This window comes from Pelophylax lessonae (assembly GCF_965119305.1).
Source record: "Pelophylax lessonae genome assembly, chromosome: 9".
In the NCBI taxonomy this organism is placed as follows: Eukaryota; Metazoa; Chordata; class Amphibia; order Anura; family Ranidae; genus Pelophylax; species Pelophylax lessonae.
Window position 1 is genome coordinate 104,133,899 of NC_138776.1, and position 25,118 is coordinate 104,159,016.

General features: G+C 43.0%; 1 protein-coding gene across 1 annotated transcript; it reads right to left on the reverse strand.

The window, feature by feature from the left end:
- Window positions 1-25,118, reverse strand: LOC309562565 (uncharacterized protein). Its single transcript, XM_082266814.1, has 3 exons — window positions 25,026-25,118; window positions 11,641-11,757; window positions 1-874 (listed from the first exon to the last, which is right to left on the reverse strand). Exons 1-3 carry the CDS (start codon window positions 25,075-25,077, stop codon window positions 669-671), a joined length of 375 nt encoding a protein of 124 aa, XP_082122940.1. The 5' UTR covers window positions 25,078-25,118; the 3' UTR covers window positions 1-668.

Genomic DNA, 25,118 nt, shown 5'->3' on the forward strand with positions numbered 1-25,118 from the left:
TTAAAGCTTGTTGAAAGCCAGCTGAAATATGCTAGTAGCTTTTTTAAAGTGAGAGCACTCATATTAAGATTTGTGTTTAACGTTTCCGAGCTGGAACTGAAGAGTTCTGTAAAGGCTTCAACAACGCTGCTCGAAGCTTGCCAAAAGCTTTACAAATGGATCACAATAGCATGCTGTACACACTGCTCTTTTACAACTATAGCTTAATAACTATAGCCATAGCAGCTTTCGGAATTACATTTCTTTGGCCTTATATCAATATACTAAATTCTAAATGGCTGCTACTGTTAACAGATCTTTGCACATCTTCAGTCTTCCTAATGAAAAACATGGCTCTGGTTGCTATAGAGACACACACAGATCTCGACTTGAGTGGACACCAACTAAAGAGCAATTTTCAAATGGGGACGATTCCTTTAACCAATTTGTAAAGACATTTAGTTGAGAGGTTGGTTAAGCATCATGCAGTCCAGAAGTTAGCTTAACACCAGTTGGGGATCTTTGGTATCATTTAGTGCGCCTAATCTAAAGCACAGAAACCAACACCTGCTTTCCATAGCGGCACTTCTTGAGTGTAAACAAGTTTGCTCCATCTGTACCTACATATCCATTTTTTAGATGTGTTCATAGTTGGAAGGCAAGGACTGGAGTTGAGTAACATCAATCTATCAGCTGATGACCAAGAGGCAGAAACCTAACATAAGAGCCACTAGAAGACGTACATAGCTGCCACTGATCTTGTTACTAGATCCTTGGATGCCACTATTGCAGTTGTTGGAGAAGCAGCATTGGATGTTGACACCAGCAGCTTTGGAGCCTCCTTGCAGTGCCCGGTCACAGAATGACTTGAAGGAGCAGGACTTCATCACTCCATCTGCACAAAACACAATAGTACAGTCATATCAATTTGAATCTTGGATTAAGCCTTAGCTTCACACAGATACCTGAAAAATAAATACTGCTATATGTGCATTAAAAATATTACATGAATTTGACTTAGTATACGTCTCTTGTAATTTTCTGTACTGTATAACAAACTGGGAGAGTGTCACGGTGCCAGGAAACCAGACCACACGGGGATACAGGTAAAATAAAGAAGTTTATTGGAGCAAACAACAATAAACGTACAGCAAGAGGGAGGAAGTGGGAGCAGGAACAAGCCAGGGTCAAGTCCAGAAGCGGGTAGTCATTCAAGCTTGGGTCGAGTCCAAAAATGGGTAGTTTGCTGATGCCGGGTCGTCTGCTGATGCCGGGTCGAGAGCCAGGTGAGTCATCAGCCAAGCCAGGTCATACATGGAGGAACACGGAGAACAGAAGACTGCTAGCAGAGATGCACACTGGAGCACAAACACAAGGGCAAGGACTGCAACCCATCAGGTGATAGATATAGTCAGGTGTGCATCATCCTCACTGTGCAATGCCGAGGCATAGACAAGTGATGATGCAATCAGAGTCTATAAGGGCTCTTTCACACGGTCCGCCTCCGCAGGCGGATCCGTGTTGCTCAGCGGGGATCGATCCGCGATCCCCGCTGAGCCGGGCGGATGACAGCTCCGTCTCCGCTTGCAGAGCGGAGAGGGAGGTGTCTCAGCCCCCGCTGCCCTCTATGGGGGATCGGAGGAGAGCGGACCGCTTGTCCGCTCTCATCAGATCCCCTCCGATCCGATTACTGAACGGATGGAAAAATAGGGTTTCCATCCGTCCAGATTTCAGCACAGGATCGGATGCGGATGGCAGCGGGTGTCAGCGGAGGTGACCTCCGCTGACACCCGCTGCCCCATAGAGCTGCATGGAGGATCCGATCAGATCCGCCTAAAAAACTGACAGGCGGATCTGATCGGACCGCCCGTGTGAAAGAGCCCTAAGAGGCAGCAGTCTGCACATGTCCAAGATGGCTGCCAACAGGAGGGCAAGGTAAGACCTTGACACAGAGGAAGGGAAAACACTAAGAGTTAAAGTATAACTAAAGGCAATTTTTTTATTTTAGTTTTGCATAGAGTGGAGAGGAATTAGAACACTTGTCAGTTTTTTTTTTTTTGTTTTTTTTTGCTGTCTGTACCACCATTAGGGAGATTCACCATCTTTATTTGTCCTGTTTACCATCACCATTGAAAGTGGAAGTAAAAGAAAATCCCAAAATGTTGGGTTTTCCCCAGAAAAGTAATAAAGGGGAAATCTTACAATGAGGACACTATTACTGGTCACCTGATGTTACCCAAGGAATTCCCCTAATTTGTAGGGATTCCCTCTCACTTCCTGTTTGCCTATGGAACACAGATGGTGAAAAAAATCGGACAGGGATCTTAACCCTTTCTTGTTCTGTCCAAAATGGAAAAAAAATGTTTTGCCTATAATTCTACTTTAATTAGGTATGCTGCATGCATACCTAAGAAGCAAGCTTACAAGAGGAGAGAAGAGAATGAGCAAAAAGGCAACCTCATCATTCAGCTGCTGTTCCTTCATTGTCTAATAACAGGCTGATGTGGGGGAGGTGACCAGGCTGTACTAATTCAAAGCAGCAGAAAAAAGTAAGGTCACCAAGCTGGCTTTCCTCCCTGCCAGGAATGTATACATTTTCAACACTGGCTCAAAAGTAATGCAAATCCTTTGGCAGATAGAACAGCTCCTGTATAGTATTATTAGTTATGTATAGATTACTAAGTTAAATAAGAAGTCTCACTGCAATTTTAATTTATGCATTATGTTACCCAAGGGGCAAAGTTCATGTAGTATTTAGTCCTATCTTCATTTGTGCTGTCTAAAACTGGCCATACACATGGTCCCTGATGACCTGGCCAAAATTCACTTTGTAGTTGATTCTGTTGGCACCCTCCCCCTCGACATCCTTCAACTCAAACAAATCAATGGAGCCAGGTGGAAATTTGTCATTCTACAGCTGCTTCAACTAAGCAGATCTACACAAACTAATACTGGAAATTTAGCAAAAATACCAGACTGGCAATATACTGTAGCTACACTGAACGAAGGGTGTGTTCCCTTACGCACCATGAACCATAGGTATTTATAATATAACTTTTATTCATTCCTATAAAAGTTGTCTGGACTGTATTATTAACAAAAAGTGAAGGTGTGTTTATGGATTGGCCAATAGTATGCTAATGAGTGTATGCACATAATACTAAATGATCAGGCATAGGAAAACGGTGGATTATGAGAAGAGAGAAAAGAAATAGCCATTGCTCACTCCTATAGAATCTCAAACTAAATCTAGCTAGACAAGATGGTCTATAAAAAACCGAGTAGCCGTATACTTATTGCTATGCTTGCTCCTCTTACTTGTTCAGTCAGATCTAAAAGCTGGAAGGCCCTGTCTCTCTAACTCATATCTATCCAAAGTGCCTTTTATGATGACAAAACTAGCCACTGAAGGTAGTGTCTTTTCACTGCTCACACTATTCACCTGATGATTAAAGCAGCAATCATTGCCTGCCTGATTTATATCTCAGGGCTAGAAAGGTTATAAAGACTCAATCCTGTTGCATATGAAATCTCTTTATAAAAGTTCTATTATAAATACCTATGGTGCATAAGGGAACGCACCCTTCTTTCAGTGTAGCTACAGTATATTGCCAGTCTGGTATTTTTGCTAAATTTCATGTATTCGTTTGTGTAGATTATAATTTTTTGTGTTTGTGTTACGCCTCTACCTGGGCCGTATATCTTAAAATGACAGGCTTCCCAGAGAAAGTAATTGACTTTGAGTCACTCTCTCTGCAAGCAAGCCATGTATTTTCAGATGAGGCACCTGTTGTGCCGAAAGAAACTAACATTCATGAGGCATTCAGACGCACACTGTGAGCCTATAAAAGACATACAAGATGCTGGTGGGAGGTGGCAAGCTTGGAGATGTATATTAAAAAGCAAATCACAGTCCGTGGTCTGAGAATTATGATCAGGCCTTATATCCACTCTAAAAATCCCAAATTTATGGCAGGCTGGGATAAATTACAAACTGATAATACTCCCAGAATGATGCAATATCTATTAGACTTTGAGAAATCCCAGTCTAATGAGCTGAATGTCCAATTGAAAGCTGAACAGACGAATATCCTCCTATTTAAAGATCACCCGGATTTTAAGAAACTGGAAGAGAAACTACAGGTTGAACAACATAAAGAGCTAATTAAAGCGAAAAAACTTTACAAATTTATTAGCGATTCCCAAGACTTTGCAAATGGGAGGGTCTATAGCTGGGCCCGGAAAATGGAGGGGGGGAGAACCCCACAAACCACTTACAGTTTAGACTCAGAGACTACCTGTGAGTCTGATAACTCAGGTACTGAGGGTGGGATGGAGAAACCATGAAGAGTCGTACTCTGGCTATAGACCAATCCAGTTTCCATGTAGAAGGGGCAGAATAAGTCCCCCAAGAAATAGAGAGGATCATTTTTTTTAGGACAATTGCAATATCTGAGGAATCTGGAAAAGTGGGGATACACAGGGACAAAGAGGGGGTGGAACAAACAACAACAATAGATCCATCAACATCCACGCAGGTTGATCTGCAGGTTTACAACTTGTCTGAGATGAGACTTGATGATGCGCATTTAGCAGTGCTGAAAAGAGGCTTATCATTTGTACCCACTCAGGATTTTGACCTATTTGAATGTGTAAAGGATATTAATCTATGTGCCAGGAAACTGGTACTAAGAAAAGAGTATAAGGATAAACCAATCGGGCAAACTGATGATATGACAGCAAAGGATATTGAGGCCTTGAGATTGCTGGAGTCATTACAGAAGGAAAGTGAGGGAGGAAGCGGTGATGTGGTGGGTCCCTTCTCCCCATTTAAACCTAGTAGCATTTACACCCCACCATTTCCACAGGGTAGCCACATCCAGCTTTTTGTTAAACTGGCTGAGAAGGATCTACAACTACTGTGAGAAAAGAGGGGAGGCAGGCAAAAATCCTTTAATCTGTCATTTGCAGAATGGAAAGCTTTAAAAGAATTGTGAAAAAGTCAGTCACTGGTGATTAGGCCAGCAGACAAGGGTGGAAACATTGTTCTGATGGAAAGACACTTCTAACTTAAGATGTGTCATGACATTTTGAGTAATGAAGTGAATTATGAAGTGTTATAAAAAGATCCCACATCAGGTATCCTTAAAGGAGCACTAGATAGAGGCCTACTCTCCAAAGAGGAACATGCATTTATTATCAATAATCACCCTATCATAGCAACCTTCTATGCTCTCCCTAAAGTGCATAAACAGCAGGACAGACTTCCGGGTCGTCCAAATGTTTCCGGCAATGAGAATCTGATAGAAGGAGCTAGAAAGTACATAGACTTTGTCATGCGTCTATTTGTTCACAAATCAACATCCTATATTGAGGACACAATGGATTTTGTGAACAGGCTGACTGATATAGTCTTAGAAGAGGACACTTGGCTAGCGAGCTTGGATGTTGAAGCCCTATATAGCAATATCGGACACAATTTGGGCTTACAGGCATGTAGATTCTTCTTGGATGCAAGAGGAATTTTTTTCCGGACACACACAGAGTTCTTGTTACAACTAATAAAGTTTATACTGGAACACAATTTCTTTCAATTTGATGGAAGAATATACAGGCAGCGGAAAGGCACAGCTATGGGCACTGCATGTGCACCGACATACGCTAACCTATTTTTGGGCTGGTGGGAGCGCACCTTGGTGTTCAGTGAAGCTTTGGAACATTATAAATCAAGGATACTCCTCTGGGTACGTTTTATAGATTACATGTTCATCTTGCGGAAAGGCCAGAAAGAAACCTTTGTGGAGTTTGTGAATTGTCTGAACGAGAACGAGATCGGCATGTACTTCACAAGTGAGATCAATTACAACAGTATTAACTTTTTAAATTTGTCAATCAGAAGGGATGCCCACCAAGCATCCCTTAAAAAGGGTATACCCATCGGCCAATTTATGCGAGCCAAATTAAATTACTCAACGGAGCAGGCTTTTAAAACAGAGAGCTCCCTGTTAATGGAACAGTTTTCACGGAAGGGTATAAATGCATGACCTTAAAAGATCATATCAAAGGGTAAAAGACATCTCAAGAGAGAGTCTATTGGTTGACAAACAGAAGAAAAGCCACACACATGTGGGCCTTGGAATCATTGGCTCATATTTTAATCAGTTGGGGCAGATTTTCAATGTCATAAAACAATATTGGAATATCTTACATGACGACAAGGACCTGCATGGCATCCTTCCCCAAAATCCACTAATTACATATAGGATGGGGGAAAATCTAAAAGATATGTTAGTACATAGTCATGATAGAACTCCTGTGCAACCATCTACCTCGACTTGGTTACCCTGACATTCTAGGGGCTGCTTTAAATGCGGTCATTGCAAGGCATGCACATATATCCCGACAACTAGGGAGTTTATAAACCCAAAGGATAATACAGTGATCCAACTGATGTAATTTTACAATTGCAGTTCAGACGGCATGATCTACGCAGCCAAGTGTCCTTGCCCCAAATTACCGTATATGTGGGTAAGACCATCCATCGGTTACAACGACGGCTCTTGGAGTACATTGGGGATATTACACTCAATAGAGATAAGACCTTGGCGAGACGTATGCGACAGGTACATAGTAAGAAACCATATCAACTCAAAATCTAGGTCATTGAACAAACAAAATTGGGTGTAAGAAAGGGAAACCTGGACAAATATTTATTAAAAACAGAAGCAAGGTGGATTTTCCGACTAAACTCGCGGGCGCCATCAGGCTTGAATGAGGGGTTTAGTTACCTGCCCTTTATCAAAAATAATTAGACTCTGCAGTGTGCATTCTAAGTTCCCCTTGAATTGAATATAAACCTATAATGCTCTGGATGGCTAAAAATGGTCAGAGAAGACTGGGAATATAAAGAGGGTATATGTAGAGACTGATATGGGAATATTGATATATCCTTATTCTATTGTCTCTATGCCCTCCTATATGGATTTAATAAGGTCTTTTGGGGAATTATGTGAAGTTGTTGACATTTCCCCAGTTTGGGAGACTGTCCTCTGTTTACTCCCCACTAGATAGCGATATTTCCCACCGAATGGGAAAACCCTACACATAAAGGGAAGAAGGGAGAGGCCACCATTTTGACTCCTAACCAAGTGGGGATAGCTTGGTCCCCTCCATTTTCTTTCTTTTTCTTTTGACACTTTTACTTTAGTGCATTTAGTTACCACTCCTGACTAAGCTTATTTACTAAGCGAAACATGTAGAGTATAGTTGTTTTTGGGAGCACTAATATAATCTGGGGTACAGCATGGTTTGTGGGGAGGGTGTTTCTACAGGGTTGGCAAGCTTTTATAGTGCTAATAGCATTCAGTTTATTTGATGAGGCAGGCTTGTTCAGAGTTCCTAGCCTTCAGAATTTACTAGGCAGGACAATATTTGCCAGTTTATCATTTAACCAGCCTTTTTATCCTGAGAGCAGCAGGTACTGGGAAGATTTGTTAAGTAAGAGCAGCCAGTTTATTTTAATAGTGCATAGCTGTCCAGTTTTTGGCAGGCTATATTTTCAGAGACAGATTTGACAAGAGAGCCTATGAGAGAGAGATCTTCTATGAGGCAGGATTAAACAGCTTTTCTAGCCTTTTAGATAGAGAACAGGCAGGCAATGCATTCTGCTTTAAATGTCATAAAGTCAGCCTTTGACAGACAATTTTTTTATGAGGCAGGATTGATCCACCATTCTAGTCCTCAGATATAGATGAGGCAGGCAGGCAGGCAATCTGTGCTGCTTTAGATGTCAGATAACCAACAAGCTTTGTGAGCAGTGAATAAATACTATGTTCGGTGGTGAGTGTTGACACCAGAAAAGGCATTTTGGATAGGTTTGAACTAGAGCGATAGGGCCTTCCAGCTTTTTGATAAGGGATGCTGGGTGGTCAATCTTGAGAGCAGTATGCTTTAGTAAGAGCAGTCAGCCTATTTAAATGATCTATAGCTATCCAGCTCTGATAGGCTATATTTTCAGGGACAGACTTGATAAGAGAGTTTATGAGTAATAGCCTTTCCAGTTCTCAGCTAGAGATCAGGCAGGCAATGTTTAGCCAGTTTCTGACAGAACATATTCCCTGAGATAGACTTGATAAGAGAGCTCATGAGAAAGAGATTTCCTATGCGGCAGGATTAAACAGCCTTTCTAGCCCTGAGATATACATCAAGCAGGCAATGATGGTGATGAAAGGTGAATAGTGTGAGCAGTGAATAGACACTAAAGTGGCTAGTTTTGTCATCCGTAAAGGCACTTTGGATAGATATTAATTAGAGCAGCCTTTTTCAACCAGGGTGCCTAGGCACCCTGGGGTGCCTTGAGGTTTCTTCGGGGGTGCCTTGGCAAAATACCTAAGGCCCCTTTCACACAGGCGGACCGTTCAGATCTGCCTGTCAGTTTTTCAGGCGGATCTGAACGGATGCCCCATGCATCTCTACGGGGCATCGGATGTCAGCGGAGACATGTCCGCTGACATCCGATCCAATCCTGTCCATCAAATCCGGACAGATGGAAACCCTATTTTCCATCCATCTGGCAGATTGGATTGGATGGGATCGGATGAGAACGGACAGGCGGTCCGTTCTCATCTGATTCCCCCATAGAGAACAGTGGATACCTGACAGCTCTGTCTACGCACACAGCGCGGAGACAGAGCTGCCATCTGCCTGCTAAGCGGGGGATTGGCGGATCGATCCCCTGCTGAGAAAAACGGAGTCCGCCGACGGAGCGGCATGTGGGAAAGGGGCCTAAAAATTTCCCCAAAACTCGACTCGTCACAGGTCCCAGAAGACTGCAGGACCATTCTCAAAGTTCAGCATGGCTCGAGCATGTGCAGTGAGCAGCTGGCTGCCCACAGTTAGGATGCCAGTGCTGTGAACCCAAAGGCTAGTGAAGAACTAGCCTGGGTGAGGATAGTGCTGGATCTCTGGACAGGTGTCTTTTTATTAAAAGTCTAATTTTTAATTAAGTTTAGTTTATTTTTTTTTACAGAGTAGACCTCCTCTTTAAGGTTTGTATGGCCAACATTGTATGGCAATGTATGGCCAGCTTACCACTAGCTGTGAGGTCAGAAAGGGCACTCTTACCCCCTCCACCGCTGCCTGACAACGCAGCTAGATAGAAGGCTGCTTTGGAAGATGCCATTTTTCTCTGTCTGTAAACACTTGCCTGACATGAGCGTCTCCCAAGGAATGTAGGGGAAGGAGGCATGTCAGCTAAAATGTTGCAGACAAGCAGGCACAAGCTTAGAGATGAAGAAAAGTGCCATCTGTCAAATAAGATGTCTTCTAGGTAGCTGCGTTTTCATGGAGTGAAGGGGGTGCCCTGTCCAACCTCACAGCTAGCTTTAGACAGCAGATAGGAAGATGGGGCAAAGTACTACGTGTACGTTGTGCCCTGGGGGAACAGAACACATTAATAAAAATGGAATTGAATGTTTTTTAAAAAGAAAACAGGACTTAGTAACAAAGATCTGTTTACAAAGTAGCACAAAGGTTTTGAAAATATCAGCTGTCATCCTGATGGCTTGATAGTTCTTGGCTATCTAGCAGAGGCCTGATGAGCTGGGTGAACATGCTATGGTAATTGTTTCCTCCTGCTGTCATGGATCTCACTGTTCCTATTTCTGGAATTATTGTAATCTTTTCCATATTTCAAACATTAGAAAATAAAAAAAGGTCAGCTATTTTAGCTGTACTCAGAGTTATAAATTTATAGTAAATCAGATTTTTTTTTTTTTTAAAAAAAAACATGAGACAGCTTAAAGGGACAGTTAACCTGAAACCACTTTTTTTTTTTTTTTTTTGGGGGGGGGGGGTCTGATTCTGGCACACTTCAGTCATTCATGTATTCCTTTATGGAGTTCCAAGCAATGGTTCCACTGCTTTGAAATCTGACTTCTGCTGCACCAAATATAGTCTCATTCCTCCCACTGCATCCTTTATAAAGTAGAAATTCAACAAGGGGAGTAAGCCCCATTCCCAATAGGTGTACCACCAGAATCCTCCCCCTCTAACAGTCTGTAAAATATAGAATATATCTAATATTCTAATCTCATTAGGAGTTTTCGATTTGATTAGCAGACTGACTTTAAAAACAAAGTGTGATTTTATTCAAACACACTTGGCATCAACAATACAATGTAAAAGGTATAAGGGTCCTTTCACACGGCCGATCCGTGTGTCCGCAAATCATCCCATCCGTTTGCGGATGATTTGCGGACATAATGTAAGTGAATGGCACTGCGGGTGTCAGCGGAATACCATCCGCTGACACCCGATTTTCCTCCTTTCGGTTCTGTTCCGTTTTTTTCGAATGGAACAGAACCCCATTTTTTCTTCCGTGTAAAAAACGTAAAGGAAGGAAAATCGGATGTCAGCGGTGTCATCCGCTGACATCCGCAGTGCCATATACTTGCATTATGTCCGCATATCATCCGCAAACGGATGGGATGATATGCGGGCACACGGAGCGGATGACAGAAATGTCATCCGCTCCGTGGAAAAAAAAAAAAAAAGTCCCGCAGCGGACCTTTCACACGGAGCGGCCGTGTGAAAGGACCCTAACAGTTCAGTTCAGTGTAGGTAAAAATATGAGGAATAAAAACAATACTTATAATAAAATGTGTTCAGCTTGAAGTCATGGCTGTATAGACATGTATGTTATTCTGTGTCCTTCTTCAGTGTTAATCTTTTCTCGTCTGGGAAGAAGCAGGAAATGACGTTGCTAGGTTTCAGAGAGGAGAGCAAAACACCTGCTTAGGTTGTCAAAAAGGACTATGAATAGATTTGTGTGGAGAGGATGTGATATGTGTGATCTTTCCTAGTCTGAGTGTCTGTGTGTTCTCCCGAGGTCCGAATCGCCTGGCAATTTATCTTACATGTAGACGTCATAATCTCAAAGCTCAAAACCTTGTATGGCATACATAACTCTGCTAACGTCAGTTATTCTATACAAGAGGAGGTACTAAGCCCATAAAGTCATATATGGACTTTGATTGACAAGCCCACATGTAACACCCTATTCTTGTCCTCTAATGTGGTTAATGTCATGTTAAACCATATAACCATCATTTATCTTACACAAAAGTAACACATATAACCAACTTATACGACTTGTATAACATTAAGTAAATACATACAAATACTATTAATTATGACTGGGATTACTCTAATGCTAACTAACATTATTTAAACTACTATATGTATCTTCCTAGTATTACACATGGATCCTATTCTTGACTTCCATGACATACTATCCCGGCAGATACCTTATATGTCATCTTCCAACTAGCTACATACTCCAGAATTATCTGACATTTTACTGTCTCAGCTCAGATGAAGAACTCCATTGTTAATCACCGGATCAAGGTCATTCACACATATTTAATACTATGATTAATCATAAAATCACATATATTTTGCAAGCTTGCTGTGAATATAATATAATTCCAATAAGTGCCGAATTATGAATTTGGAATAAATATCTAACACAGTCTGAGACATAAAAAAATGTAATTGAGTTCTCCAGTATCAACCAGAATCTAAGAGAGCAAAAATGAACCCACAATGATAAGAGAATGGCCAAAGCAGCACAGAAAGGTAACAAAGAAGACAATGACTTACTGGACTGGCCACGTATTATGGCACATGCATCTGAGTCTCTGGGACATTCCTGTGAACCTTGCCGATTACATTCTTCATCATTTGAACCCACACAGGAGAAACACTGTAAGCCTCTGCCTGCCAGAAGAAATATATTTGTAAAAAATAACTCTACAATCATGTATAACAGATATGCAAATCACATTGGCATCATTAAAATGAAACTCCATATGACCAGTGCTGAAAAAATCCTGCTTAGTTCTACCTTTGTATGTAATGTTTTTAAAGGGGTCGGAGAGTTGTGTTGGCCATAGTTAATCATTTATTGTCACTTGTAAACAAGATGTGTATTGTATGGTAATGTCCTTAGAGAAAAAAAAATGTCCCTATGTTTGTCCCTTATCTCCATATTGCCATCTAATCAAAGAAATAGAAGCTGCCTATAGTGCCCTATGTATAAACCTACTCCAAAGAATCAATTAAAAATGTAAGAAATATTTTTTTGTTTTGCTGTATGAATAGGATCCACCAAGACTGCCATACCCTCCCTCTATAAGGGAGACTTGCTAGCCTTTGTGGGCATCAGGGTTGCCTTTTTGCATGTCCCCAGCATAACGGTACTATCTTCATTTTGCTATGGATGCTTATCACTACCAGCTTGTGGACCTACTATCTGGTCTGTGCCCGCATCCCCCCTAGTATTAGCAAGGTACTGGCCCTCGTGCTAGCTGTTCTGTTCCACTTTCATGTAATTTTTCTTTGTTGTATTGAACTGCATTACATTATTATTACGTTATTATTGTTTTGTTAAGCATCAAATACCATCAATACCCAAATATATCTCTCTACCGCCTCAGCTCGCTCCTTCAGTCTCTTCATATATCACCGATTTAATAACAGACATATCAGCCTGGATGTCACACCACTTCCCCAAACTCGATCTCTCCAAAACTGAGCTTGTGATTTTTCCTTCCCCCATGTGCCTCTTCCCCCGATTTCTCTGTCAAGATCGATAGCACTACTATCAGCCTGTCCCTGCATGCCAAGGTTCCAGGTGTTATACTGGATTCTGAACTCTCCCTTTGGCCCCACGTCCAATCACTGTCCAAATCCTGCCGCCTCAACCTCTGCAACATCTCTGGAATACGCCCCTTCCTAACCAGTGATGCCACAAAGCTCTTGGTTCACTCCCTGGTCATCTCTTGCCTCGACTACTGCAACTCCCTCCCCACGGGATTACCTTTAGATAGTCTATCCCCCTTCAGTTATTCATGAATGCTGCTGCCAGACTCATCCACCTTGCCAACTGCTCAGGATCTGCTACTTCTCTCTGCCAATCCCTCCATTGGCTTTCACTCATCCAACAAATTAAAATCAAAATTCTAACAACTTACAAAGCCATCCACAACTCAGCCCCCAGCTACACCACTAAGCTAGTCTCAAAATACCAACCTACTTGTTCCCTTTGTTACCCCCAAGACCTCCTGCTCTCTAGTTGCCTTGTCACTCCCTCCCATGCTCATCTTCAGGACTTTTCCTGAGCCTCCTTATCCTATGGAACTCCCTACCCCAATCTGTCTGACTATCTATTACTCTGTTTGCTTTTAGTATATGTATAATGTATGTATGTGTGTATGTATAATTGTGTTTTTTATTGGTTCAGTAAGAAAATAGAAATACAGCAGTATACAGGATATAAATCTCAAAATGCTGAAGGCATAAAACAAAGGGACAAGAACATGAAGGGTATTGAATATTCTGCAGGCAGAACACATAATGTAGAAGCAGAAATCATTGCATAGGGCCTAAATACTGTATATAGTATTGGGTAAAAAGAGTATACTAGCATCTAGTTGTATTATGGTACATAGTGGACCATAGGAAGATCAGATATGGACACAAAAAACCATAATAAAAAGGGTCAGTTAGGATTATAAAATCTACAGAAGTTTAAATCAAGGTGGTTGGTCCCCATATTCAGATTGATCCCAGATTTTGTTGAATTGAGGGACTGCTTCGTGTACAGTGGCGGTAAAGTATTCCATTCTCCTAATTTCAGCTATGAGTTGCAATAAGTGCGGTTGATACAGAGGAGCAGTATACAGCCAGCACAGTGGAATGGCTCTCGTAGCGGCCAGGAGGATATATGAAATTACCTGTCAGAGAAGCCTATTCTGCCTCCATCTAACAACTGTTCTTTTATTTTCTCCATTAGGTCCCCACAGTTATTACTTTTTGTATTACTTGATCCTCCCTTCTAGACTGTAAACTCTAACGAGCAGCGCCCTCTGATTCCTCCTGTATTGAATTGTATTGTAACTGTACTGTCTGCCCTCATGTTTCAAAGCGCTGCGCAAACTCTTGGCACTATATAAATCCTGTATAATAATAATTTTGTAGTATGCTGACATGTAGCCGCTACAACTTGTTTAATGAACGCAATTTGGGAATCTTTCCCTGTCCTTCCCTTCTGTTTAGTGCTGGTTAGTTAAGTCCTAGCTTGACCCTCCCCACTTATTCCATGTTTCCTCAGTCTGTGTTAAGCCGGCCCAAGATATATCAAAACTCGGCCGGGACTGGCAGAAATTCAATCCATTCAGGCTGATTGTAATGAAATAGATCCATCAATCGACTTCAGTACAACTAGCCTGTTGGATTTTTGGCATGCGATTACCGCCAAAGGCTATCGCCGCTAGCAGTAATCATTGTGTTCTGCCAGCAGGAAAGGCTCCCCGCGCATAGTGATCTATGGCTTGCCTTATTTAGAGACAGGGCTTAGGAAAATCATTGTCTTCTTACACTTTAAAGACTGGAAAAACATCTGGCAATTAGCTGAAGTAAAATTGCATTGGATTTAACATCTGCATCTTATTGAACAGTTAAGCTGCCTGTGGATGGTGCCAAGTTAGCAGGTGACAATACTGTCCAGAAAGACTGGGTCTAAAAAGGTAAGTCAATACATAAAGCAGCATTTGAAACAGAACACTACCCTTACTACTCTCGAAAAGCATTCCCATTGTAGGATAATTGGACAACCTCCTATTAACCACTTGCCGTCTGCTTACGTTGACACTACTGCGGTAAAGTGGTCTGTTATCGTCTTATGACGTAGACCTACGTCGTCAGACACTCTCCTTTCTCGGCGGCGCATGCGCGCCGCCGGAGGCTCTCTCCCGCTGTATTCAGTTACAGCGGGAGTCGGGCCAGGGGAGGAGCAGCGGCGATCGCCGCTGCTCTTCCCCGATCGTCGGGGATCTAGTGTGGAGATCCGCCTGCTTGTGTAAACACAAGCGGGCGGATCTCCTAAGTGACAGGCAGGGTCAGATTGCAGGGTTCAGCATAGCTGAACCCTGGATCTGTCCTTGTGTCACACAGTCACCTCCCCCCACACACGTCAGTAAGCACCAGGCATACATTAACCCCTCCCTCTCCAATAAAATTAACCCCTTCCCTGCCAGTGTCATTTTTACAGTAACAGTGCATATATATAGCACTGATTACTGCAGTAATGTCACTGGTACCCCCAAAAGTGTCAAAAATGTCAGTCAAGGGTCCGATCTGTCCGCCGCAATGTCGCAGTCCCGCAAAAAAAATCGCAGATCACCGCCATTACTCGTTAAAAAAAAAACACCAAAAATTACAGAAATCTTTTCCTTAGTTAGTAAACGCAATAACTTTTGCGCAGACCAATCAAAATACGCTTATTGTGATTTTTTTTACCAAACATAGGTAGCAGAAAACAAATTGGCCAAAAATTTAAAAATATTTTGATTTTTAAATTTTTTTTGGGGGGGGGATTTCATATAAAAAAAATGTGAAAAATATTGTTGTTTTTTCAAAATGTATGCTAATTTTTTTGTTTATAGCGCAAGAAGTAAAAATCGCACAGGTGATCAAATACCACCAAAAGAAAACTCTGTTTGTGGGGAAAAAAGGACGTAAATTTCGTTTGGGTATGGCGTCGCACGACCGCGCAATTGTCAGTTAAAGTTGCACAGCGCCAAATCGCAAAAAGTGGCCCAGGCGTAAGACAGCAAAATCCTCTAGTGGTAAAGTGCTTAAGGAAAGTGGACACAGATTCTTCCTGACAATGTAATGAAGACAGCCCAAACATTTAAAAGGTTTGTTTGGACCCTGATTGTTCTGATTTGATTGTTCCTGTAAAGGGAAACCAGCTTCTCATTCCACCATTTCTCAGTGGCTCAGACAGATTATTGTTCAAGCTTATGGTTTTAGGGATTGGGTTCTACCCTTTCCGGTTAAAGCTTACTCTAATAGATCTGTGAGGGCTTATTGGGCTTTTTGGCATGAGACAGCGGTTCACCTGGTCTTCTGTTTCTTTTTTTTTATATAAGTTTTACCAGGTGGATGTTCAGGCCTCATCTGATGCCAGCTTTGGGTGTAAGGTCCTTCAGGCAGCTTTTTGATCTGCAGGTAGATCCCAGTTCTGTTGTTATGTGGGTTTTTTAATGTTTTGATATAATTATCCACCCTTCCGTTGGATTGCTTTTGGAAGTTCCAGTTGTCTCTTAAGCCCTGTACACAGGCATCGATTATTGGCCGGGAATTTTCGGCCAATGTCCAATCGGTCGATTTTCGGCTTGTTAGTATGATGCTTCCGACAACCGACTCCGACTTTTCCGCCGAAAAAAATCTGGTGTGCAGGCTATAAAATTTTTGTCGGCCGTCAACACAACGGCCGATTTTCCGTCAGTCAGTACAGATTTCGGCAGACAAAAATCTGATGAGCAAGACTGGGCATGCTCAGAGAAGAAAAAACACACAGAAAGTAAACCAGCACATGACATCACTTCTGAAGTAGATTTTTGTTGGCCGAGAAAATTCGTGTGCAGTCTAGGCACATTCCAACCAACAAAACACCACTCTGGACAAAAGTCGGACGATCGGTCGGCCGATAATCGTTGCGTGTGTACGAGGCATTAGGCCGGCCATACATGGAGAGAATTTCTTTCTTGCAGGGAGGTATTTGTATACTGTTCTGCCATTTTAGGGCCTCAAGAAATGATAAAGGGAGTCAGTACATCAGGACTGATCAATTTTCAAATCTGTATACCATAGCTTGTAGACTCTATAACTTTCAGACAGACTAAATAATATACACTGATTTGGGGTATGTTTACCAAATAAATGTGGCAGAATACATTTTGGCTTAAATTTATGAAGAAAGATTCTTTTTTAAAAAAAAATTATAACAGAAACAAAAAAAACTGTTTGTTTTTTTTTTTTTAATTTTGCTATGTTTTGTTTATATAGCAAAACAATATTTAAAAATCCAGCAGTGATTAACCACTTAAGGACCCAAAGGTTTTACCCCCGTAATGACCAGGCAATTTTTTACGACACGGCACTACGTTACTTTAACTGACAATTGTGTGGTCGTGCGACGCTGTATTCAAATAAAATTAATGTCCTTTTTTCCACAAATAGAGCTTTCTTTCGGTGGTATTTGATCACCTCTGCTGTCTTTATTTTTTGTGCTATAAACAAAAAAAGAGCCACAATTTTGAAAAAAAAAAAAAAAAAAACTATATTTTTTACTTTCTGCTATAAAATATTCCAAATAAATCATTTCAGGCCAATTTGTATTCTGCTACATATTTTTGGTAAAAAAAATCCCAATATGTGTATATTGATTGGTTTGCGCAAACGTTAGCGCGTCTACAAACTAGGAGAAAGATTTATGTCATTTTTGTTTATTTATTTTCTTTACTAGTAATGGCGGCAATCAGCGATTTTTAGCAGGACTGCAACATTGCAGCGGGCAGGTCGGACACCTAACTGACACTTTTGGGGGGACCAGTGACATTACTACAGTAATCAGTTCTAAAAAAAATACACTGCTACTGTACTAATGACAGGGAAGGGGTTAACACCAGGGGCGATCAAAGGGTTAAATGTGTGCCATGGGGATGCTTTCTAACTGTGTGGGGGTTGTATTCAATGGATGAACACAGAGACCTGTGTTCCTAAATAGGAGGAACACAGGATTTCAATGGCGGACCACCATTCTGTCTCCATGGGGAGCAATCGCGGGTGCATGGTGGACATTGCAGCCGCAGGACCCGCTGATTGACTCCCCCTCTAGTCAATCAGCACGTGCGTGCGCCCCCACTAAATGCTACATGAAACGATGTACATGTACGTTGTTTCGCGTAACAGAGCCGATCTGCTGCAGAATGACTACGGCGGCTGGTTGGTAAGTGGTTAAAAAACACCTAAAGGATGTTCTATCCGTCTCAAAAAATGATAAAAATGTCATTTAGGTACAGTCTTGCATGACTGAGTAATTGTCATTCAAAGTGTGACAGCACTAAAAGCTGAAAATTGGCCTGGGCAGAAAGTGCCCGGTACTGAGCTAGTTAAAGAATTAGAAGTAACGGAGTTTACTGCAAGTACTAAAATCTATTCTTTGAGTTTTGATGCAGTAGGGAAGGGTAAAACCCCGTCAGTTTATTTTTTGTTGTTCCATTGAGTGGCTTTACCTTCACTTCGTGTCCTTGAGACGGAAAATTTACTCTCATCTAATGTTTTGGTGACAACTCAAAATTTTTTTTTAATTTTTTTATCACTTTCTTTCTGGTGACAGTCTCCAGGACAAACAAACATATAGTTAGTATGATAAAATCAGAAGGGGTAGTGGCCAGAAAAAAAGATATATATCCCTCCCCCATTGTCATAGCTGAAGCTGATTATGTATTATATGAACTCTGCTGTGGAGGGCAATATGCACAGAAGGAGGATCTCTGCTTTATAGCATTTATTGAAAATTTTTGCTGTTTTTTTGTAAAATATTTAGCCTTTAAATGGTAACTCCACTTTCGTGGGGGGAAAAAAATCAGCAAATAAAGAAAAAACAATATAGCATATACAATTGTGACACAAATCACATTGTAATTTAATGTTATTAAAAATTATCTTTCCTTTTCAACCTGCAGCTGTTGTCATTTTCTAAAAATGCTATACAATATGGCTACCTGGAAGCATTCTGTATACAGAATGTGTATTGACCACACCCCAGAAACATCATATCCTGCTTGTGTGATTGGCTCACTGATTTTCCCAGAAGTCTGCCTAAGATACAAGTCAGATTTCTGGCATCCCCTGCAACAAAAATGTATTTTTTTGGTGAGATACTCCAATAGGAACACGTCTAAAATGATGCATGCCCAGCAGCTTTCCTCTCTAGAGCCCTGTAGCTGCCACAGCTGATTGATAATTATGAAACCACAACCATTTGACCCACTCAGCACAGAGGAACAAATAATGATTTCTTCAGAATAACAAAAGGTAGGAATCTGCAAGAAAGTTTGTTAAAATCCTTGTAATGTACAGAGATCACCCAGACAGGGCCGGACTGGCCTACCGGGATACAGGGAAATTTCCCGGTGGGCCGCCGGCCCTGGGGCCGCTTTAAGATCGTGGCCGCTTTAAGACGCGGCCGCTATTGGTTACCGCGCCGCGGCCACTATTGGTTGCCGCGCCGCGGCCGCTATAGGTTGCCGCGCCGCGGCCGCTATATAGGTTGCCGCGCCGCGGGCGCGCTGTGATTCCCTTCGTCAGCCGCTATGAGCGGCATGACGTCACACATGGCGCCGGCGGGAGCGGCTGCGCGGAGCCGGCGGTGGATTATGGACGGTCACTGCTCCGAGAGTACCCAACACACAGTACACAGTCAGTGTACTACACAGAAGCCAGCAGCATGATTTCACCCGGGGAATCGAGTCCGACTGACCACCAAGTTAGTAAGAAAAACCAGCAGTGCAATTAGTGATCCCATCCTCCAACCTCCACCAGCCCAGACAACCACCCACCACTGCCCCCTGCTGATCTCACCACCCCCACAGATCTTATTCCTGATAGGATGGGGGGGGGCAGTGGCGGTGGGGAGGATGGCACCCCCCCATCACCACTGCCACTAATCTCCCCACACCACTATAGCTTCCACTGATCTCACCACCACCCCTGCCACTGATCCCACCACCCCTGCCACTGATCCCATCCCCCTCATCACCAGCACTGCCACCGATCCCACCCCCCTCACCACCACCACCGCTGCCACAAACCCCACCCCCCTCACCACCACCACTGCTGTCACCGATCCCACCCCCCTTATCAACACTACCGCTGCCACCAACCCCACCCCCCTCATCACCACCACCGCTGCCACCAACCCCACCCCCCTCATCACCACCACCGCTGCCACCGACCCCACCCCCCTCATCACCGCCACCGACCCCACCCCCTCATCACCACCACTGCTGCCACCGATCGCACCCCCTCATCACCACCACCGCTGCCACCGATCGCACCCCCCTCATCACCACCACCGCTGCCACCGACCCCACCCCCCTCATCACTGCCATCGATCCCACCCCCCTCATCACCACCACCGCTGCCACCGATCCCACCGCCCTCATCACCACCACCGATGCCACCGATCGCACCCCCTCATCACCACCACCGCTGCCACCGATCCCATCCCCCTCATCACCACCACCGCTGCCCCCGACCCCACCCCCCTCATCACCGCCACCGACCCCACCCCCTCATCACCACCACCGCTGCCACCGATCGCACCCCCTCATCACCACCACCGCTGCCACCGATCGCACCCCCCTCATCACCACCACCGCTGCCACCGACCCCACCCCCCTCATCACTGCCATCGATCCCACCCCCCTCATCACCACCACCGCTGCCACCGATCCCACCCCCCTCATCACCACCACCGATGCCACCGATCGCACCCCCTCATCACCACCACCGCTGCCACCGATCCCATCCCCCTCATCACCACCACCGCTGCCACCGATCCCACCCCCTCATCACCACCACCCCTGCTGCCACCGATTCCGACCGCCCCCTCACCATCACCGCTGCCACTGATCCCACCCCCCTCACCACCACCACTGCCACGATCCCACCCCCCTCACTATCACCACTGCTTCCACTGATTCCACAACCCTCACCATCACCCCTGCTGCCACTCATCCCACCCCCCTCATCATGTCTGCAACCTCTGACATCTCCTGTACTATGTCTGCAACCTCTGACATCTCCTGTACCATGTCCGCCCAGCCTCTGACATCTCCTGTACCATGTCCGCCCAGCCTCTGACATCTCCTGTACCATGTCCGCCCAGCCTCTGACATCTCCTGTACCATGTCCGCCCAGCCTCTGACATCTCCTGTACCATGTCCACACAGCCTCTGACATCTCCTGTACCATGTCCACACAGCCTCTGACATCTCCTGTACCATGTCCACATAGCCTCTGACATCTCCTGTACCATGTCCGCACAGCCTCTGACATCTCCTGTACCATGTCCGCACAGCCTCTGACATCTCCTGTACCATGTCCGCACAGCCCCTGACATCTCCTGTACCATGTCCGCACAGCCTAAGACATCTCCTGTACCATGTCCGCACAGCCTAAGACATCTCCTGTACCATGTCCACACAGCCCCTGACATCTCCTGTACCATGTCCACACAGCCTCTGACATCTCCTGTACCATGTCTGCAACCTCTGACATCTCCTGTACCATGTCCACACAGCCTCTGACATCTGTACCATGTCCACACAGCCTCTGACATCTCCTGTACCATGTCCGCACAGCCTCTGACATCTCCTGTACCATGTCTGCAACCTCTGACATCTCCTGTACCATGTCGGCAACCTCTGACATTTCCTGTACCATGTCTGCAACCTCTGACATCTCCTGTACCATGTCTGCAACCTCTGACATCTCCTGTACCATGTCCGCACAGCCTATGACCATCTCTTGTCTTTTATCATGTCTGCAGTCTCTGAGGGGGAGTCTGGAGAGGAGTCGGGAGTGAGAGTGCCACCGGGATGGGGGTCACGGGAGAAGTCAAATGTCTGTGGACTGTGGAGAGAAGACTATAGGATAAACCCAGAGCCAACAAGCTGGAGCCAACTGACTGAGCCCTGCACGGTCCCCCTGAGAGGAGGTCAGTGACACTTCCGCCAGACCAGGCTGAGTGGGGGTCAGTGATGTAAGGGGGAAATGAATACAGTAATGTAAGGGGGGCATTGATATAAAGGCCCCCCTTATATCAGTAACCCCCCCTTCTATCTGCAGAAGGTGGTCTATGGTCACATTTCCAGAGTTCCTGGGGTTCCCCTTTACATCAGAGTCTGCAGAATTCCTCATTACAGTACAAGGGGGAACTCTGCGGACCCTCATGTAAAGGCAAACTTTGATTATTTTTTATTCTGGTAATATATCACCATCGCAATAAGTGGACTGTTCTTGATAATTGCTCCACTTTTAACTGGAATTTGCTCTTATGTATGTATGTATATATATGTATAATATATATATATATATATAAACCCTATGTGATTTCATATCTGTCTTATCTACATATAATACACACTTCACATGTGCTTAAAAATGCATGGTTTTCCCTTTTATAATCAAAAAAATGACGCTGTGCTGTTGGGCCGGTATTAAAATGCTATGGGGCTGGTATGAAATTATTTCCAGGGCTGGTTTTTATTCCCAGTCCGACCCTGCACCCAGAGGGGAATGTTTTTCTCTCAACAAAAGTGGAGTTACCCTTTAAATGTCTTATTTCAATGTCTTATTTTTTACCATCTAACATTTGGATGCACTTTACAAATAAAAGTATTGCTTATTTTGTTATTCCAGAAAGTTTGAAGGCTCCAGCTGGGTTAAAGCATCACCTTTAAAGTGAGCCAAGAACTACTGCTCCTACAAGGTAACTCAAATAGTCAAAGATCAGTATATTTATTATCCTGAGAACTATTGCCTTTGGATATGAGCCCACACTGACAGATCTGCAACTATGCAGTAGTAATGGATTTTGACAGAAGGATGCAGAGGATATCAAATTCTGTAAAATACGAAAAAAGCTCAAAACGTGTAGTTCTAGAAAGTCCTGAAGATTTCAAACCGTTTCCATCAGAACAGAACTATTGATAGTTGAACTATAACTGGAATAATAGGCATCTATTACTCAGCAATGAGTATAATAAGTCAACAGATATTATTAGCCCACAATTACACCAAATACTTCGAATTGATGCCAATAGAGTAAATTATTAAAGACAAAATAGGTCTAGTCTATGAATGCCAGTATGTTCTGTTCTATGCTATACTTGCATAGTGGAACAACCATAATTGGCAAAATATAGCATGCTATATAGTAAGGAGACTAACTCAGGTAATGTTTTCTTCACTACACAGGGTAATGAAATACTGTAGCTAGTGTAACCTCTATGCTTTTCATAAATGCAATAAAAATAATAAATTTAAACAGAAAATACCAGAAAACCACAGAATTGAAAAAGTCATACATAGCACATTGTAAGTCAGAAGTTCCAAGTTCATACAGGGATAGGTTTCAGGGAAGGTATCTAAAAAATATCTTTGATAAAGAGTTCAGAAAAACCTATTTCAAGGGAATCTCATAAGGTAAGAAGTATAGGAGCTGAAATTGCTGACATGCTTTTTGAAGTTCTGGGCCTATCATATTCATCTATTATACACTATTTATTGACCTGGACCTAGCATGATGTGTCAAAACACCTAATTTATGCATATTTTCCAGGTCAAGGATTCACTTAGGCCAATACACGGTTTGAATCTAAGCCGGTTCAGCAGGAACCAGATGAGATTTGAACTGTTAATGAGTCGGCCTCAATGTACCAAGTTGATCGATCAACTTGGGTACAACCAGCTTGCCGGTTTCTCTTGCGATTATCGCTAGCAGCTGCTATAGCCACTAGTGATAATCACTGTCTTCTCTAAGTGGGGAGAAGACAATGGCCCGGAAGGAGGGATTTCTAGATCAACACCATCTGTGTCCTGCCCGTGGTTTCAGGAAAGAAATTCACTGAGTATGGCTGGCCTTAGTGGTGTAGAAAAGATAAGGATGCCAATACCTGAGCTCATATAGTGGTGAAGAAAAAATAAGGATGCCAATACCTGAGCTCATATAGTGGTGAAGAAAAAATAAGGATGCCAATCCCTGAGCTCATAATAGGGCAACAATGGCAGCTCCCCTAATCCTTTCCTGAGAGTTTCCATTAATAAAGCAAGGGGCATTGAACCCGCTGCAATACCCACCAAACCCAAATAACCTTTCATTGTTCTGACTTATCTAAATTGATGACAGGTAACATTCAATTGATTGTAAACAGTTTCTTTATTCTATGTATTATCTTCACAGTATTTTATTAAACAAAGGGGCTGATGTATAAAGTGTCAGAATTTTCTATTGTCAATGTTGCCCCATTGCCAAAAAATTCAAACAGTAATTCCAGGAATGTCACATTAAAGGTTTGATTTTGATAAGTAGCTGTAAGGAAACAAAAGGGTTGATTTACTAAAACTGGAGAGTGCAAAACCTGGTGCAGCTCTGCACAGAAACCAACCAGCTTCCAGGTTTTTTTGTCAACGCTTAATTGGACAAGCTGAAGTTAGAAGCTGATTGGCTACCATGCACAGCTGCACCAGATTTTGCACTCTCCAGTTTTAGTAAATCATCCCCACACATCTATTCTAGAAGGATCACTCCTGCTGTTATCTACATTTTTGAGAGATGCAGAATAGTTACATTTTCTATTAATGTCTGATATTACTAGGGGACTTTGTTGTTAGGCACCTGTGCCTGCTGTGGCCATTATGAATGTTTTTTTTTTTTATCATGGTTATAGCAGCAAGATATGCTGGAGCATGCACACATGGGTGGAGGCACCAAAATCTTCCAGATGGACAGGAACAGTCAAGAATTTTGGCAAGGAGCATCCAAGTCATATCAAAAGCCATGGTCTGATTCAGCCCCCCGAGATTCTACATACATCTGAATATCATTTTGTGAACTAATCCTTTAACAATCATACATGGAGACATCAGCCCCAAATTAAGCACTCTGCCTTTGAAATGGCCTTTATATTACTGGCTGTGGTTGTTTATGTTCTAAAGAACATAGATGCCCTCACCCTACTGAACGTTTGCATGGTCCTGATGGTCATGAAGTGTTATGACTTGATAGTATAATAAATCAAAGAGAAAATAAGCTAGTTTACCCTAGTTAACAGTAAGGTGCTTGCTTACCTGTGGCATGCACTAAAAACACAATAGCTGGAATACGATTGGCTGCTGTCATCAGTTACAAACAGTTTTCCACAAGTGGTAATAACCTACTTCTTTAAACAAAAGCTGCCAATTTCATTGAAGAAGGGGCAACTTATTGAAAGTGCTGACATTTACATACTGATAAGAGCAGGTGTAAAGAAAAGTAATTATTTTCTTACAAATTTCAATTTTCAAATCCAACCATTACAACCATGACAATTACAGCAACATAAGAGAAATAAAAACAAAAAACTTACCTTCTTGTATACTGAATGCAAAGAGAAGCAGTAGGGTGTGCACCAGCCGCATGGTAACACGTCTTTGTATCTCCCCACAGACTAGTGAAGATG

Coding starts and splice junctions, on each gene's coding strand:
- LOC309562565 (XM_082266814.1), bottom strand. CDS start 25,077: ATGCGGCTGGTGCACACCCTACTGCTTCTCTTTGCATTCAGTATACAA. Junction 11,758..25,025: donor TGCATTCAGTATACAAGAAG/GTAAGTTTTTTG, acceptor TTCTTCTGGCAG/GCAGAGGCTTACAGTGTTTC. Junction 875..11,640: donor CATAATACGTGGCCAGTCCA/GTAAGTCATTGT, acceptor TGTTTTGTGCAG/ATGGAGTGATGAAGTCCTGC.